Source organism: Fonsecaea multimorphosa (genome assembly GCF_000836435.1).
Source record: "Fonsecaea multimorphosa CBS 102226 unplaced genomic scaffold supercont1.8, whole genome shotgun sequence".
Lineage (NCBI taxonomy): Eukaryota > Fungi > Ascomycota > Eurotiomycetes > Chaetothyriales > Herpotrichiellaceae > Fonsecaea > Fonsecaea multimorphosa.
Genome location: NW_015971642.1, coordinates 988991 through 1006407, shown reverse-complemented (window position 1 = coordinate 1006407; position 17417 = coordinate 988991). Strand labels below are relative to the sequence as shown.

General features: G+C 53.0%; 7 protein-coding genes across 7 annotated transcripts; 2 read left to right on the top strand and 5 right to left on the bottom strand.

Moving 5' to 3' along the window:
• Window positions 1-504: 504 nt before the first annotated feature.
• Z520_05078 (uncharacterized protein) lies at window positions 505-1938 on the bottom strand (the record flags this gene model as incomplete). The annotated part of the gene is made up of 1 exon (XM_016775582.1): window positions 505-1938. One exon carries the CDS (start codon window positions 1936-1938, stop codon window positions 505-507), a length of 1434 nt encoding a protein of 477 aa, XP_016633625.1.
• A 1215-nt stretch (window positions 1939-3153) lies between these two features.
• Window positions 3154-4998, top strand: Z520_05077 (uncharacterized protein; the record flags this gene model as incomplete). Its single annotated transcript, XM_016775581.1, has 1 exon — window positions 3154-4998. One exon carries the CDS (start codon window positions 3154-3156, stop codon window positions 4996-4998), a length of 1845 nt encoding a protein of 614 aa, XP_016633624.1.
• A 274-nt stretch (window positions 4999-5272) lies between these two features.
• Z520_05076 (uncharacterized protein) lies at window positions 5273-6331 on the top strand (the record flags this gene model as incomplete). Its single annotated transcript, XM_016775580.1, has 1 exon — window positions 5273-6331. One exon carries the CDS (start codon window positions 5273-5275, stop codon window positions 6329-6331), a length of 1059 nt encoding a protein of 352 aa, XP_016633623.1.
• Window positions 6332-6680: 349 nt separating this feature from the next.
• Z520_05075 (uncharacterized protein) lies at window positions 6681-8159 on the bottom strand (the record flags this gene model as incomplete). The annotated part of the gene is made up of 2 exons (XM_016775579.1): window positions 6681-7404; window positions 7603-8159. 2 exons carry the CDS (start codon window positions 8157-8159, stop codon window positions 6681-6683), a joined length of 1281 nt encoding a protein of 426 aa, XP_016633622.1.
• Window positions 8160-9643: 1484 nt separating this feature from the next.
• Window positions 9644-10408, bottom strand: Z520_05074 (uncharacterized protein; the record flags this gene model as incomplete). The annotated part of the gene is made up of 1 exon (XM_016775578.1): window positions 9644-10408. The coding sequence occupies one exon, from the start codon at window positions 10406-10408 to the stop codon at window positions 9644-9646; it is 765 nt and encodes a 254-aa protein (XP_016633621.1).
• Window positions 10409-11796: 1388 nt separating this feature from the next.
• Window positions 11797-13076, bottom strand: Z520_05073 (uncharacterized protein; the record flags this gene model as incomplete). The annotated part of the gene is made up of 2 exons (XM_016775577.1): window positions 11797-12214; window positions 12433-13076. 2 exons carry the CDS (start codon window positions 13074-13076, stop codon window positions 11797-11799), a joined length of 1062 nt encoding a protein of 353 aa, XP_016633620.1.
• Window positions 13077-14397: 1321 nt separating this feature from the next.
• On the bottom strand, window positions 14398-16496 carry Z520_05072 (uncharacterized protein; the record flags this gene model as incomplete). The annotated part of the gene is made up of 6 exons (XM_016775576.1): window positions 14398-14590; window positions 14660-15572; window positions 15775-15977; window positions 16098-16341; window positions 16391-16420; window positions 16469-16496. 6 exons carry the CDS (start codon window positions 16494-16496, stop codon window positions 14398-14400), a joined length of 1611 nt encoding a protein of 536 aa, XP_016633619.1.
• Between the last annotated feature and the right edge of the window lie 921 nt (window positions 16497-17417).

Sequence of the window (17417 nt, the reverse complement as noted above, 5' to 3'; positions counted from 1 at the left end):
GTTGGATTTGGTGAGGTAAGATAGGCGGCGGCGACTGTGCATCCTGACACACAAGGGTTTGGTGGATGGCAGTGCAGAACCACAAGGTGAAGGAGTTGGCAGGCTGTGGGAACATCTGAAAATGACGATGGCCGTGTGGGCCCAGGGCGTGTCTCAGATCGTTGTCTCACGTTGTTGCCACGACATTAAAGACATGGTACTTGGATGATGCAATCAATTACCCATATTCTTTTCTGGAGATAGAATATTCAGGTGAAACCAATGTGGTCGGGTCAAGCTCCTAAACCACAAAAAAATGACCGGCCGTCCTAGATTATTGATTTAAGCAAAACCCGTCAATACAAGGCCTTACAATCATGATCAATCCCTATTGGACTCGGAACTGCATAGATACATGTCCCTTGCCAAATTTCTCCTTCTCTGCACCGACTGTGAGCGTACTTAAGTACCTACCTAGGTAATCTTATGGCAACGCATCCCTTCCTTACCTAGAGGTCGAGGTCCTTAAGCAGCGCCAGCAAAGGCCGTCATAGTCTTAATGACTTCTTCCTTGATCTGTTCAAAGGGGGCCTTCTTGGATCTCTCCATAATGTTTTCGGCCGACTGCCTCAGCTCAGTGCGGACCGCGGGCCAGTCGACGCCGACCAGTTTTCCCTCATGTTTGACCATTTCGCCGTCGATGAATACCGTGTCGATATCCGATGCGTTGGCGTACAGGACGAGCGCGGCCACGGGGTCGTGGACGGGTGTCATCCTGGTCGAGTCGCATCGCGTGATGATCAGATCCGCGCGCTTGCCCAGCGTGATGCCCCCAATGACTTCTCCCAAGCCAACGGCCTTTGCGCCGCCCATGGTGGCCATCTCCAGAACCTCAGCGCACTTTTTAGAGATGCTCCACGGTGGGCCTTCTGCGGCGTAATGTTCGAGGTGTCGTTGCGCTTGGAGCAGCAAGCGCATCTGTTGGAACATGTCGGCCGGGTTGTTCGAGACCACGTCGATGCCAATGCTGGCGGTACATCCGTGGCCTTTTGCCTTGAAGGCGATGGGGTGGCCCATGCCCATTTGCAGTTCTGTGTCCGGCGTGCTGGAGAGGGAAACACCCCGCTTACTCACGGCCTCGAGCTCGTCGTCGTGTAGACTGGCACAATGGCTGAACAACAGGTCCGGAGCAAGGAGGCTGCGCTCTTCAAAGTGCCGGACCAAGTGCAGTCCGCGATCGTATTTGCCCATCGATACGTGGCCGGTGATGATCGCCGAGCCCAGAGATCGACCATATTCGACTTCCTTGACGGCATCTTCGATGGCCAGTTCGATTTCCGCCGGCGCGAACCCAAACCGAACCAAGTCGGTCGGGCCATTCGACTTCAACAACGTCTCCCTCACGCGCTTCGCGTCTTCAAATCTCCATTCCGGCGTTTTCACCTCTCGATCAGGGTCCATGCACGAACCCGGCCAGGTGGGATTGACATATAATCCATAACAGAACACCGCGCGGATCTTCGCGTCCCTCAGTCCTTGTACGGCAGCATTGGCATGGTCTGGAGAGTTCATGATGTGCGAGTGATCAATTAGAAAGGTGATTCCATTGTCGATGCTTTCCAGAGCGCCGCAGTAGTTTCCCAGGTAGGCATCTCGGTCGGTGTAGCAGGAGCCATAGACGTTGCGGATATGGAGGAAGTAGTCACCTAGAACGTGGTCACAGCAGATTGTGCGCAATTGGGTCTGCCAGGTGTGTCGGTGGGTGTCGATGAAGCCTGGGGAGACTATGGCGTTGGTGGCGTCAATGACGGTGTATTGCTCTGAGGCTGTCGGAGTGAGGTTGGGGCCGACGTGGGTGATGATATGGTTGTCGATGAGAACATCGCAGTTCTGGATGTTGCCCAAAGACGGGTCCATGGAGAGGACAGTACCGTTCTTGATGTGGTACTTGCCAGTCATTGCTGGTATACTCCGGTATGCACGCTGGGGATCTCGAGGCAAGATTGAGAGCAATTGAAAGGAATCAAAACCACCTACCGACCTTCCCTCAGTCTCCGTCGAAGCCATCACTTACATATGTACAGCCATCGGTCCTCTGCTGTCTGCCATCACCCCCGCTCTTCCACGCAAAAGTCAGGCTTTCCATTGACGATGACTATGCGAATACGCTTCTCGTTGAAGTCCGCCTCACGACGGCCTTGGTATAGCATTGGTGGCCAATGACACTGGAAGGAGTGAGAAGAGACAGACCTAGGTAGTGTTCAAGACCTTCAGCGCCATCGGAAAACGTCAGCGAGGGGTTGATGATCGGGAAATTCTGGGATGCCTTGCACCTGATTTCCCGATGGCGGAGACAACCTCGGGATATTGCAGATATATATAATCTAATATATGGCACGGTGCTCCAAGTGGGAGGTGTCTGCATGCAGGTGTGTCATCAGTGTATATGTGTGTCTGAGGGAACTGGAGGCTGCTGGGTGTCGAGGGGTGTAGGAGGGACATGCTCGATGGATATGATGGGCGCACTTTATCCAAGTCATTTCCCTTTTTCCGGTGTGCTCTCCCCTTGACCATCATAACTCCATCACTCTGCTCTCTTTCACTTTCATAATTCCATCCCTCTGACCTGGCTACTCTGTTTCTGACTCCGTATTCAATATATTCATTCACTGTGCCATAACACCAACCCCTCAATCGATCCATGGCGTTGTCTCGTTGGACGGCTATGGTTCGCCGCCGATCCCTGATCCTCGTTTGCAATGACGTTCCTCGCTTCTCCACTGGCTTCTCTCCATCACTCCTTCGCCTCTACCGACCGACAAGGGAAAAGTCTCAGTGTCTCTCCACACTTTCGCTTACCCAGAGGCGCGGCGCTGGTCGATGATCGATGCCTTGATGATCGTTACTGCGTCTTTTTCACCGTCGTTTGAACTTGGTCCCCCCCCATCGCCAGCGTCATTGGAAGGAAGGTGGGTGCTTCATCCTGTCCGTTCCTGACCAACTGCTCCACGTGTGTCCCTCGCCGCTGATCTCTGACATTGACCGTGAGTCGATATTTCTTATTTGGTCTCTTCTGGATTAACCTTCATCTTCACCTCTCTTAGTAGTCTATAGCTTTGGTGCTCGTGACTCCTCTTTTGTCCATGTATCCTTCAACATCATCCAACACTATCTATGTCGCGAGATCTCCCCTCACTCCGAGGCAGCACCCACCCATTTACAAGTGATGCGAGAAGGATAAGAACTGCACCTACCCGCGAATCTGCTCCTTTCTCTCTCGCAGGTCCCAGAGTTAGTCAGCCTTCCAGAGAGCAGCGGAGCTTTGTCAGTCAAGAATATCAGGAATCCCGCCCCGAGTATGGACAGCCATCCAACGAGCCGATATGGGGGTTGGCTGCACCTTTGCCCCGGGTCATGCGCCGGGGTATGCGGTCTGCAACCACGAGGACAGCGGGAGACTCTATGGATGAGCCTACGAGAACCCGGCGGCATGCTCGTGAACCGGCGCATCAACAATCGTCAGCCGAGATACAACCTGCGCACCGGATGGACGCCAGTCCCCTCAGACATAGAGAGCCGGAGCATGACCATCCGGCCCGGAGAAGCGCTGATACACGAACATCTACCCACGCCCAAGATCTCCTTCGCCGAGCAACCACTGCCAATGTCTCGTCATATCTTAGCGATCCAATCGTCCCGCACAATACAGTTCAACAGCCTGGTATTCTCAGCGCAGAAACAAAGCGGAAAGAGCGCGAGCTGGTTGCTGAGAATATCAGTGCACACGACAAGGCCCGCTCATCTTCCACAGAGGAGCAGAGAAGGAGAAAAGAAAATCAAGAAACCGATACCCACCCCTACACGTCTCCGAGCGGCTCGACGGCTCACGAATCTTCCACAGATCGGACACACGATCTGGTGGTTGGACACGAACTGGAACGGGCGGTAAGGAGTGAGTCCGCCATCGAATCAGCACGGCGACGACTGCAACAACTGGCAGATACGGCCGAGTACGAAAGTGGCTTGCGGCAGTATCCACCGAACATTGACTGGGAAGAATATCATCCCTCAACAGACACGTTGCGAGAACGATCCTCGCAACTGGTTGACCCTGATCGACCACAATTCTACAATGCCTGGGGGCGCATGCGGCATAGATTGCGGAAGCCGTTCGCAGAATTTCTCGGCACCATGGTCTTCATGACGCTCGGTCTCTCAGGATCTATTGTTCACATGACGGCAGGCAACGACTATGCAAGTCTCCTTATGGCGTACATGGCATGGGGTTTCGGCGTGATGATGGGAATATACATTGCAGGCGGCGTCTCCGGTGCTCATTTGAATCCCACTATCTCGATCGTCCTGGCCGTCTTTCGAGGCTTTCCATGGAGGGACTGCTGGCAATTTGTTGCCGCCCAACTTCTTGGCTGCTTCACCGCGGCCGCACTCGTGTTTGGCCTCTACAGTGAAGCCATCAACGACTACACGGCTTCAAATGTTGCTCGTATTGGCCCTGCATTCTACACACTACCCCGTGCTGGATTGAGCAATGTCGCAGCCTTTTTCAGCGAGCTCGTTGCCAGCGCAATCCTAGCCGGCTCGGTCCTTGCATTAGGGGACGACGACAACGCACCACCGGGAGCGGGCATGCATGCGTTCATCATTGCCTTACTGGCCATGACCATCTCAATCGCCTTCTCATACAACACAGGTCCAGTTCTCAACCCTGCGCGGGACTTTGGGCCACGTCTGATAACCTGGATGGCCGGTTCCGGCGGCCATGTGTTCACCGAACGTGATTGCTGGTGGATCTGGGGCCCTTGGATCGCTACGATCACTGGGGCGTTTGTGGGTGCAAGTGTCTATGACATTTTGATCTTTAAGGGTGGAGAGTCTCCCATAAACTACCCCACCGGCGCCTTAAGAGCGGAATTCAAGGAAAGGCGGCAGAAGTCAAAGATGGGACGGGGAAAGGATAGCACTGGCGATGTCAATAAGGAGATCAATCTTGTTGCTTGAAAGAGTGAGTGCGGAGAACGGGCTTGAGTTCTGCAAATGGGTCTCTTAGGCCAGCGGACACGAGCATTGCTCATTCGTTTGGACTGCTTTACGATGACTGCGCGTCCCATGGCTTCTGGCAGCCAGACGAGGCTGAATAAGGCTTCGATCTGGCGCCACTGTCTCTCCGACGCTTTAGTATTAGAGGCGGACAGGCAACTTTTCCGAATCGATTTCCGGAGATCCTCCTCCATCGCTGCTCGTCCATGTTCCTGTCCCTTCTTTCCTCCAACTCATGCCTTCGGGAGATGGCAGTCACACCGACAATGGCATCGCGACCACTAATGTCGCTCTTGCCGACGAGGTCGAAGCCTTGAACTCCATTTACGGCTCGGATACTGTTGTCCTCCAATCACCTGCACCCACCGGGTCTTCTACCATCGGGGTCCTCCGCATCCCAGGCTCTGAAATCTCCTTGCTCATCTCCTTTCCTGCGGAATATCCTGATGCCCCTCCAGAGATATTAAAAACACAGTCGACGGGGGATAGTGGGCGGAGAGGGGAGGGCGAGGTCGCCGTCCACATCCTGCGCGACGTGCTCGCAAGGGTGTGGACTGAGGGGCAGGTGTGTCTGTTCGATTTGGCCGAGGAAGCCGGTCCACTACTGCTCTCCCAGAGGCAGCAACATGAGGGCGAACACGGTGAAGCTGCGACGACTCAAGCTGGTCTCGAGCAAAGCACTACGAACCCGAATAGGTCTGCCTTATCCTCGCACACGCACCACGGTGGCCACGCCCTCCCATTTGCGCATGACTACGAACCCTCCTCCACGATGGACAATGTCCCCTCTAACGCCACCATAGCCTCCTCCTCAGATACCCCTCCTCCAAAATGGACGCTCTCCGATCCCCTGACCGTCAGCCGATCCACTTTCGTCGCCCGAGCCTGTCCCGTGCACTCCCTGAACGAAGCGCAGGCCTCGCTGTCGCATTTGCTAGCGTCTAACAAGAAGGTCGCCAGTGCCACACACAACATCAGTGCCTGGCGCATTCAATCACCCAATGCGGCCACCGGTGCGGTGATCACGGTCCAAGACTCGGACGATGACGGCGAGACTGCCGCTGGAGGCCGATTGCTGCATTTAATGCAGCTCATGGACGTGTGGAACTGCATGGTGGTGGTGACGAGGTGGTATGGCGGGGTCAAACTCGGCCCGGACAGGTTTCGGCTGATCAATCAGGTCGCGAGGGAGAGTCTGGTGAAGGGGGGGTTTGCGAAGGAGCATGGACATGGAGATGAGAAGGAGACGGGGGGCAAGGCAAAAGGAGGGGGGAAGGGGAAGGGTAAGAAGTGACCAAACAAGACAGAAAGGGTGCGCGATGAAGGTTCTGTGGATGGCATAGCCATGATATTGCACAGCTATCGGTTGGCCATGTTTGGATTGGAATGGAAATGGAAATCCGATAGATGGTTTGCATAGACCAAAGGAGGAAGGTTTTCTTAATCACAGAATCCTTTGTCAAGAATTTTGGTGTTGAAGCTACGAGTGGATATACTTGGAGTGGCCTCATGACAGCGTAATAATAGTTGCCGTTGATGGCGTCGTATGTGCTATATATTCTGTTTTTTTTCTGACAGCTGGACAAAGCTGTGTCTCTCCTATATGCAGGCCATGCGCAGCGGCACGCAGTCCCATTATATGATCAAGGCATCATCCCCCCCGACCTTGCAGCAGCAAGTCGACGCCTCGCGCTCTCGGCCGCCCTCCTCATCCTCAGATTGCCCTGAAACTCATCCCCCTTGAGGGACCTCTTTGTAATAAAGTCCGCCGGCAAACCAAAGTCCGGCGTGCCGCCCAGACTCGCAAACATGTCCCCGATATAATTCGTGGGCTTGATGCCCTTTGCAAAGGTGCTGTTCCAGCCGTCCAGAATGCCCTCGACGACTCTCACGCCGGCGACGTAGATGTTTTGGATCGCGGGCGGAAACCCGCCTTGGTTGATGTACAGGAGGTTCTGGATCTGCGAGACGCCCGGGGGAGGGCGATCGAAGTCGCTGGCCGTGCGCATGACGATGACCCGCGAAAAGTCCGTCAGGTTGGACAGGGCGGCGCGCATTATGGCTTCCAATGACGCGTTGTCTTCCTGCGCCGTCGTGCAGTATACCCCGCTCCCGTTTGTCCATATGCGGGTGGTGTTTTCGAATGCTTCCGACAAGTGCGTGCCACTGTAGTAGACGTCGGAGGTCGCGACGTCGCATCCCACGACGGAGGGGCCCTTGGCCGCGGCGGCGTAGATGCTTTCGGACGCGTATTTGGCCCGGTAGGACTGCGAGGCGGTGCTGTCGTTCAACTTGGCTCCTGAGGCAAAGCTGATGGCCACGTCGCGCAGGGCTTCGTTGACTTCGAAGACTTCGGTGCCGTAGATCCTATATCGGGTCATATAGATATTAGTCGATGGGTCTTACACACATATATATACACACAGACTCTTTCTCCCTTTTTTTCCTCCCACAGAATCTCTCATGAATGGTCACAGTGGTTTTCCAGGGAGCGTTTTTTCATTGAATGTTCATATATACTCTTTCTGCTACGCTCAACAGGGGGAATAAAAAACCAAAACTTACGTTTCGGGATAATCACTCGGCGCGTAAGCCCCAAACGGAATATACCCGGTCGTAAAGTTGCCGGGCAAATCTCGTATGTCAAACTCGTACTGTAGCGCCACCTGGACGGCGTATTTGGCAAACGTCACGCTCGCCAGCGTCGCCACTTTCGGGTTGACGCCCGCGATCCCCGCGACCATAAAGTACGACTTTGTCAGGTTGAATTTGGGAGAGTGCACAAACGCGCTGATGGTCGAGGCCGCGTTGATCTCGGATTCGCCCGTCACAACCTGGCAGACGTCGCCCTTGGCCGTGCAGTGGACCTCTGGGAACAAGGGGGAGAGGCCCGACACGGTGATGTTATGGGCGAGAAGGTCGAATTCCTTGATCCCGTACCACACCGAGGCTTCGGGGGCAAACATGCTGATGATGACGACTTTGGGAGAGATTGGGGTAGTGGCTCGTTTGACGACATCGGCGCTGCGAACTTCGACGGGTGTTGCTGCGGATGTGGGGATCAAGACTGCTGCTGCTGCTGCTACTGCAGCAAGCAGCTTGAGGAAACCAATGGAACGCATGCTGTGACTTGAAATTCTGAGGAGAGAAGCTCGTCTGCCCACGACTTCCTTGCACAAAAGATACAGGACAGCTTTTTCTGTGCTTGAGCACGCGAGCAAGGAGAAAAAGTGAATGCAGAAACCCACCGCAGGACAGAGGGGGACGGTACCTACTTTTTGAGCAGCCCACGCTTGGAGCTTGGAGCTCCAAGCTCTCCCTGCCCCATCGGTAGTAACTGCTCTCTTCGGTGACCCTAGCAGACCTGGAAAGCGACAGCATTCGACGCATGATCGAATCCCATCGACCGGAGGCGAGCGGATTGGAGACAAACAATGACGACGATAGGTACGCAGCAGCAGCTTCAAGGTGGATAGCTCCATCCCCCAGTCGGTACCTTGCTTTTCAGAAAGCTTGGGGTGGTGGCAACAAAGCACAACCCGCACAAGCAATTGGCCATGGTAGTGCTGGGTAGCACGGGTTTTCTGGGGGATCGGGAATGTTTTTGTTATCTCTGCAAGACGCACCTCGCAGGTTAGATGGGAATGCTGTGACCGGGTCAAAGGAGCCCTGGTCGCACTGCAGATCCAAGTTAGCTCGGGGCAGGATTGTTGACCGGCTGTTTTCTGAATCCCACGCCGTTATCTATGCAACAGGCTAACCTTGGATTAGAAGTTCTGCTGGGTGCCTTCTAAGCGTAGTGTCTCCCGCTCTGTACGTGATAAGGATGGAATGGCAAATCCGGAACACAATACGCCGGATGCGACAGCTTCCTCTGGTAGGAGTTGTTTCTGTTCGAGGTACTTACTGACTGATTAACGAGGCTGAGTGAGGAAGTCCCTCTCTTCAACGATGATTAGATGAAGGGAGGTTGAGATTAGGGTTCGGCAAGAAAGAGCTGGACGGATAAGCGAATGGTGGCTGTCGATTGATACGAGTACGCCACGCCTGCAGTATGAGGGACCTCGGGAGGGAAGAACCCTGTTCACGCTGTTCTTGCGGTGGAGGGACGCGTGAAATAGGCGAACTGCGAGAAGCTCTGGGTCCCTTCTAGACAAGCTGCGATAAGCTCTTCTGATATGTTTTGATCTGATACAATAATCCAAATCCTCTTATCGCGGATGACGTCAAGGCTCCTTCTATACGCCACCTATACGCGAGCCATAAAACTCCTGCGATGTTGCATAAAATAATATGTTGCGAGCGAGTGGAGGTAGAGGGGTGTTTCTGCCCAGATCTCATAGTAACGGCCGAGGTGGCAGGAGAGTCTATTTCGTCTATTTCGTCTATTTCTAATCGTGGGAAGAGTCTATCACAAACGAGGGATCCCGTAACATCAGAGGAGAATCTAAGCTCCCTTGGCCTGACGAGGGAGTGATCCTGCTACCGCTCTGGGAAGCAGTATTGTTGCCTCCACAAGGTTAGCAAGCAAGGTAACCCAAAGGCGGAAGGGGCAAAAGAAACCACAGCATAGATAGGCAATGACCTGCAAGAGGCAGAATTCGGCTCATGCAGAGCCCGGGAAACTCATGCCCACAAGCACCGCCCGGCATTCGACATCTCCGTGAGCATAACTCAACCCGCAGACGCCCCCAGGCTCCAGCATCATTTCCACCTTTGTGGCCATCTCCAGGCCCAGCCACCTTTTCACAAAAGCTCGTAGGATGTGGCCGTGCGCGACCACCACCGCATCGCATTTCCGATCCCCATCCTGCAATCCTTGCCTGTGGATCGACGTTATCTGCGAGATCAGCCGGTCGAGTCGCTCCGTGACTTGGGCCGGCGTGTCGCCTCCAGGTCCCTCGCAGCCGTCCCGCCAGATGTCCCAGGACCGGTCCTTGTCCAAGCCTCGAGATTTGCGGAGTTCTTGGATCTGGTGCACCAGGAGGCCTTCGTAGTCGCCGTAGCCCCATTCTGCGATGTCTTCGGTTTTGTGGATCTTCTCTGCAAGCGAAGCGTGTGCGCTTGGTTCTTGGATCTGGTCCATGAGGAGTCCAAGGGTCCGTAACGCACGTTGTCTCGGGCTGCAGGCGATGTAGGCGATTTTGCTGGGGTCTATTAAGCGTCCGGGACCGAATACCACGGAGGCCGTTTGGCGGACTTTCTCTTCACCTTCGGGGAGAAGGGGAAGGTCAGTAATACCCGTGAATCGACCATTACGAGACCATTCGGTTTCGCCTATAGAGGCAGCATGCGTAAGCTTGGAAATGACAGCAGCTGAGGAAGAGGAGTGGCCCAGGATATTTTTCTTGAGAAAAGGGCGACAGTACATTTGCGCGACTGGGTGGAGGCTCCATCTCAAAGAAAGGAAAAGGGGAGACAGATTGTCTTACCGTGACGGATTAGAAACAGTCGTGGCGTGGCGGCGTCTTTGTCCGACATATTGTGCCAGAGCAAGCGAAGCGAAAAAATCTACCTCGTAATATCTCAACGTCGGACGATCCAGTGAAGCACCGTCTTCTATGAGTGATCGGGAGAACTAAAGGAGATATGCGTGACGGCCACTAAGATATCCCACTTTCTGGCTCAGGATGACTCTTCGCTATCAGATATAGTCACTAGTGGTAAAGGGCGCCCGCGCAACTTCAGGCTGGAGACGGCAAGCGGAGGGGCAGGAAATGAAAAGTCTATCAAACGCGGTAAGCGCAACGGACCACTCCGTAAACTAATCTATCAATCTAGAAAGTCGAAAGAACAGCCGAAGAAGAAAAAGCTGGGTTGCTGAGAAGGACGGACAAGAGGCATGGAGACTCACTCAACGGACCTTGCATCATGGTTGGGTTCAACCGTTTGGGAAAAGGAAGGCTAAGTGCCTTAGTCAGTGTGTGTATCCTGTCTAATTCTTTCCTAACCCTTGTACCTAAGGACCATGCCGGCTGCTTATTCCCCTGCAGCAGATTCTCTCCACTGAGGATGAATTTGTCCTAGTCCTTGGACCGGTCCTTGCTCACCACGTGGAAACCAAGGATTCCACAAGCACTTGGTGAGGTTGATGCCGGCGGGAGGACACGGCTAGAGAGCATGATTCTCAAACGAATGGGTAGCAGCCGAGGGTCCTCAGTGGACTTGTTTATACAACGGCGTCTATGCAACCAGCTTCCTCTCTGGGTGCCCGTGTTAGAATTGCTGTTATTTCTGGACCTTGACAGTGATCGGCATCAAGCCCATGCACAGAGTAATACTTTAGGGCACATGAACGAACACAGTAGTGATAACCTTGCACCTTGCTCAATAGGAAAAGCAGAAGGCAAGGATAAGAGACCTAATCGATCCTGCGATATGAAATGTGGTTGTGGCTGTTCTGGGCGATCTGCTTCTAAACATGTGCTCTATGCTGGGAGAAGATGGAAGGACAAGAATGTCCCTTAAGTTTCCTTGAAGCCCTTGTCTTTGTGACAAGCATTCTCATATTTCTGCTCCTAAATCTGCTTTTGAAAATGATTATAATGGCCCCCAAAAAGGCTTGAGAGGTTTATCGAAACGACCTGAGCCTCCGTCTCCTCCTGTTTCGCATCCAATGCAACACTGTCCTGGACTTTTATCACCATAACCTGAAAAATATGCATCCCATGCTATGCCTGTTCTTAATCACAGAAAACTATTTCCACAGGTCGTCAAAGTCATAAGAATCGTTCGAACTGAGCGACAAATTCCGGTGTCTCAAGTGCTGACGCTTTTATCGATCATCCAGGTTTTCCCATTTGCCTCTTCCTCAACGACAAAGGCCTCCTTTGCATACTCGTAGATGGATCTATACGGCGGCCAAAGGGATCGAGCTTCGTCCGTCAGTTTGCCAGGTTTGGTTTTGCGAGATGCTTCGCTGCTGCTTCTTCCTGTGATCGTTTCATTGCTACCTTTGCGTCTTGTGTCGCACTCAAAGTCTGGTCCAGGAAAATACGGCGCATTGTATTCCCCAAAGAGTATTTCGATACCGGCAAGTTGCTCTCTATATCCATTTGGGATGGGTACCTTCACCTCGATCCGTTTGCTGAAGACATATTTGCAGGGTCGTTCTAGCGCCTTTTCAAACGCCTGACAAACTTGTATCGGGGTGAGCATTTCGAATGCAAGGGCGATCCTAAGAATTCAACTGTCAGGCCCAGATTATTGTTTCCTCATTTTGCTCATCAGCTTGGCCTCTTCCAACCAAAATGGTTATGATCAGCCAGGCCATGTAACGCCGGAGATAATTTCCGGGAGAAAACCATCTACACGATCTGGACTATTCGGGGCGGCGCGAACAAGCCATGTTACCCAGGCTAGATGGGTGGCTGGAAAATGAGAGTCGTCACGTACCTGTGCCCATGCCATTTACCAGGTCCATCCTTGAAAATTTGCAAAACAGCTGGCCCAACATCGTGCTCCGCATCTAACCAAGGTAATTTCGTATCTGGATGAAAAGGTGCTCGCCATTCAAGAGTTCCATCGTCCTTGAAATCCATGCAGAACAATGGATATGGTAGGCTGGTAAAATTGTTGTTGTAGATCCCGGCATAAACAAAGGTGGAGGGGAGGCCAAGCTGCCGAACGTAGTTTTCAACTGTGAACTTGCAGGCCCAAAGTGGAAGTGCTGGCCAGCGTGGATTGTGAATGGAATGATCGGGCATGCTGCTGTAAATGAAATGCTGTATGTTGCGCTTTTTCGCCGCATTGGCCAGTGCCTTACCGATTTTTATCTCATCTCCGCCCAGAGGATTGGTGTTTATAAAGGCAATCTGAGCCGTGTCGAATATTGTGTCGATGAGGACTTGGTTGTTTAGCAAGGGTCCCTCGAACAAGCTGACATTTGGTAAATCGGCGAGCTCCTCAGCCACCAGGCCTTCTATCGAATGAACCTGCGCCCGGACAGCATAGCCGACAGCTGCGACTGCACGAATGACCGACGCAGCCTGACGACCAGTACCGTTGACAATGGCTATGGTCTTGTTTCTATCGGGCATGTGGCAAATATATGCCTCCCGAAGTCGGACAGTCAACGCCTGGGACTGGAAGTTTGTTTGGGACGATGGACTTCGTAAGGCCGACGCGAGTGTGAAAAGGATTATAACCGTTCCAAGGAGTAAGCGTGCATCGGGAAGAATCTGCGTTGCCAACAGCGTTTTTGATAGAATAGAAAAGGTAAGAATGGACCCCCCCAACTTTTCAGAATGGTTTTCGGTATCATACGATTAGAGAACAACCCGAAAAAGCCATTCTGCCATAATGGGCAGGAGAGTCACAGGAACTTCGTGCGTCAATTCGGTCCCATTATTCGAGGACCCTTTGGTGCGCAAATTCTGCGACCTGTGTGAAAAGGTCTATCACCGCCAAACCTGATGCAGCTTATCCTTTACGTAACCAGAGTGAAATGTACAGCGGGGTGCTGGGTCCATGCTGAGCACGACATTAGGACGGACCTGAGTGCCCGCCCTTCAGGAATAACAACCCGAATCCATCATTTCCCGTTGAAATAGATCCAATTTGTTGGGGGGTAGCACAAAGACGCCGCATGAGGTGACGAGGACTTAAGAGCCGACTTCCGCCATATGGTCAGGCACATCTGGCAAATGAAATGCGGGGGGCGCAGCCAGGTTTTGGAAAAGGCGGGGAGAATGTGGCAACCAACATGGTCAAGGGCCACCTGGTGTGCCACTGTCACAACCTGGCTCGCTGGGTTCCGGATCGTCTGGTTCGATAATAGTGGTCGAGGTTTCCGTCAGTGGCGCCCTCATCCGATGTACACTTAGTGACCATGTCATTCGGATGAAGCAGGCAGTCGGTGGGTGTGGTAGGTATGACTGTTTGGTTCCAAGTGTCCCAATCCCGTTCCAGCTTTGAGGACAACATAAGCCGCCGTTGAGGGGTGACCAAGGTTTAGACTTGTCAATCTCGACCCCGGGCACCTCCGCGGCCCCATCAAGTTGGACTTTCGCAAGCCCATCAAGCAATGTCGTGAGCCCTCGAAATCACACAATTGGGTTGCTTGGTGTGCTCATGGCTGGCCATCTCCCGTTTAGCGAATGCAAGGAGTAGCGTCTCGTACTGCCACGAGGCATGAATGCCAGCAGTATTTTCCCGTTGATCTGGCAATGCTACCCAGAGGGAACTTCGGGCTTGGTGACCTTAGCACCCGGTAGCATCCAATAGGCGACCAACCATGCACACCGACACGGGGGTTCTTTTAGAAGCCATGTGCCAAAACGGCTGGCGGCTGGCAAAGTTGCGCTAGGGCCTGAGGATGGCCCTTGTATGCCCCTTTGAAACTCGCCGTCTCCAGGTCCTCTAGGATACTTCCAGGCCCGCCTGTTTCCAGACCTCTGGTCGTTGGCTCGCGTGGAGTCTGGCCGTCTCCAATTCTTCGGCGTGGAGATGTCCGCCTGCCTTTCTCAAAAGCATTACGTGCGGCAATAAACCAGCATTGGCGGCCAGGAAAAGAGGTGTCCTGCCTGATCCGGTGTGGTTGCGGATGTGTACTCTGGAAAAGGGTTGTTAGCCTGTATCGGTGTGGACTATATCAGCCGGCGATGACTTGTTCTCAACTTACGAAGCACCCAGCGATAGAAGATGTCTAAGAATTGCAACGTTAGGCCCAGTTGCCGCAAGGTGAACGGGCGTGTTTCCGGAGTAGTCGGCCCGGTTGATCAGTTGATTGTCGTTTCGAAGCAGGTCCTTTACCTTCTCAATATCTCCACTGGCAATCGCATATGCAATGGCTGTAAGCTGAGTGACGGGGGATGATAATTCGCCCGTAGGGTGTTTGAAAATTGTACCCGCTTGCTCCGAAAGTTCACCACGAATTGACGTTGCCATGTCTTTGGCCACCGATTCAGGCGATGCTCCAGGAAGGGCTAGAAGGTAAGACAGTTTGGTCAATGCTGCTTCACTTGTCATATCTCCTCCTGCAACAACGCCAGCCCGGCCAAGGACCATTCCAGGTGCATAAAGCGGGTTGACACTGCCAGTCAGACATTGAGTGACGTTCACAATCACGATGCCACGTTGAACAGCGTCAGAGATGACTTGTGTCAGTTTGTTGTCGTGTCCACTGGGTGCATTGCCCGCACCAAACGTCTCCAGGACAAGACCACGAAGACCCTCGGTTCGCAGAACAGCTTCTACCATTTTTGGTTTGATGCCTGGGAAAATGCGCAAACAGGCCACATGGTGTATCTCAAGGTCTGATTGAATGCTGAAAGCTTCGAGGGAAGTCGACCTTCTGACCGAGTTCCATTCAACGTGGGTACCTACGGCAGTGATTTTGGCCAATGGAGGAAAGTTCGGAGATGCAAACGCATCAAACGCGCTTGCTGATACCTTTGTGGTTCGGTTGCCCCGAAACAGGGTCGAGTTGAAGCAGAGACAAACCTCGGGAATCATGAAGTGCCCGGCAATGTCGAGAGAGTCGAGAAGGTTCTCGAGGGCATCATTTTTGCGCTCGGAGAAGGGCACCTGGGATCCTTCAGAACAAAAAAAGGTCAGCTTCGTCCGCACATGTTTTTTTCCTAATGCTGTGTTCTCAAAACATTGATCTATGCCAACGCTGACTTGTCCGCAGGCTGTAGAGACCACCACCGCTAACACCTCAAGAGAGCCGTGTCAGACGGTGGTCCTAGAGCACAATTTCCGTCTCACAGCAAGATCGCTTGTAACCCAACTTACCAGTAAGTATGACAGGCTTGCCCAAGTTCTGCAACATGAAACTGAGAGCTGAACAGGTGTATGCAAGACTATCGGTGCCGTGAAGAATGACAAAGCCATCGAACAACTTGTAGTTGCGAAATATCGCTTGCGCAATCTCCTCCCATCCCTTGCTGTCTATGGATGACGAGTCAAGAAGGGGTTCGAACTCCAATACGGCATATCTGTGAGAGTATTAGCGATAACTTTGTCTTCCTCTTGTCATCAAGGAGAATTTCGATGCGTTCTGCAACGAGGCTCTGGGATTTTGGAGATGGCTAACTTCCCTGACACGTTTCCCGTACACGCTTGTTGGCGTCCGCAGACTCTGGAAGTCGCCCAGTCCTTCGGGCCCGTCGTGAAACCTCACGGAGATGGGATCATGGGTCTCTCCATCGTTGAATTCCGGCCGGGGTGCCATGCACCTTTCCAGGAAGTTTCGGGCTGGAATAAGACCGTTGGGAGATCTTTGCATGGAGATAGTGCCTCCGGTCATGATGATCAGAACCCGAGCCTCGGGAACATGACACGAAGACATATTGCTCATCACTAGAGACAAATCAGCCCTGGAGGGAGAATCAAAATCTGCATCACATACTTCGCGTCAGGGCCATTTCACCATCCCTCTCTATAAATGGTTAGACAAGCCCGCAGAGGTGATGGCCACTAGACTTACCGGCTGTGGTCATGGCCGTCATATCCATATTTCACGGATTCTGTCTCTTTAACCATCACCTCTTACAAATTTTACAGCATCCCCGGTTTTCTGTGCCCTAAAAAATTCTTTTGGATGTCCAGAGCCCGTAAGGCATGCGCTAAGCACTCCAAACCCCTGGTTGACCCTCACAGGGGAAAGCTTTAGGCAGCTCGCCTATAAGCGGCTAACAGCGAGGATTGTCGGTACGCCAAGTGCAGACTTTGCGGAAGTCCTTCGATTGGATCATCCCAGAGATCCGTCGACGTTTTAGTGCGTGTTGTGTGCTGCGGTCCCGATCCTGGATTTTCCTTATTCTTCGGTTTGTTTGTAGGACACAGGATTCTCGAAGAGAACAACCCTGGCAGAAAACCAGCAGTACCAGCTTCTGGGCTCCGCCGACAACCCCTATCTCGTCCTAACTGAACGCACCATCTTCACCCAATTTAGCGCCGTTCGCCGGCCATAAACATCGTCATCTTCTTAGGGAATCTTTTTGCCACTACGTTTGTTTCTCCTTCTTTCCCACTCCACCACCTCTCATGCAAATGCCGTATCAATGGCGGAACTTCCGCACGCAGTCGTTTGTGCAGTCGATCGGCCTACCACTCGGGGCTCTGGAGAGTAGTTGATAACAAGAGCTCACACTTGAACGTTACTGAAGGGTGACGCAAGGGATGGTCTCATTTTGTTCACACGCGTACATTCCGGCTAGCCGTGGCATGTCAAGGGAGCATCTTGATTGACGCTGGAGATGGGTTGATCCTGCTCCTCCCAATCGAAGTTGCATTTTCCATCTCCAACCAGGGTAGGGCACCTCGGCGGAGATTAGCATCCGGCAGCGTGCAGCAACGATGACAAAGAAATGCCATGCCACACGTGCAACAACAAAGAGATGAACAGTAGATGAAGCATGATCGGCTGGACCTTC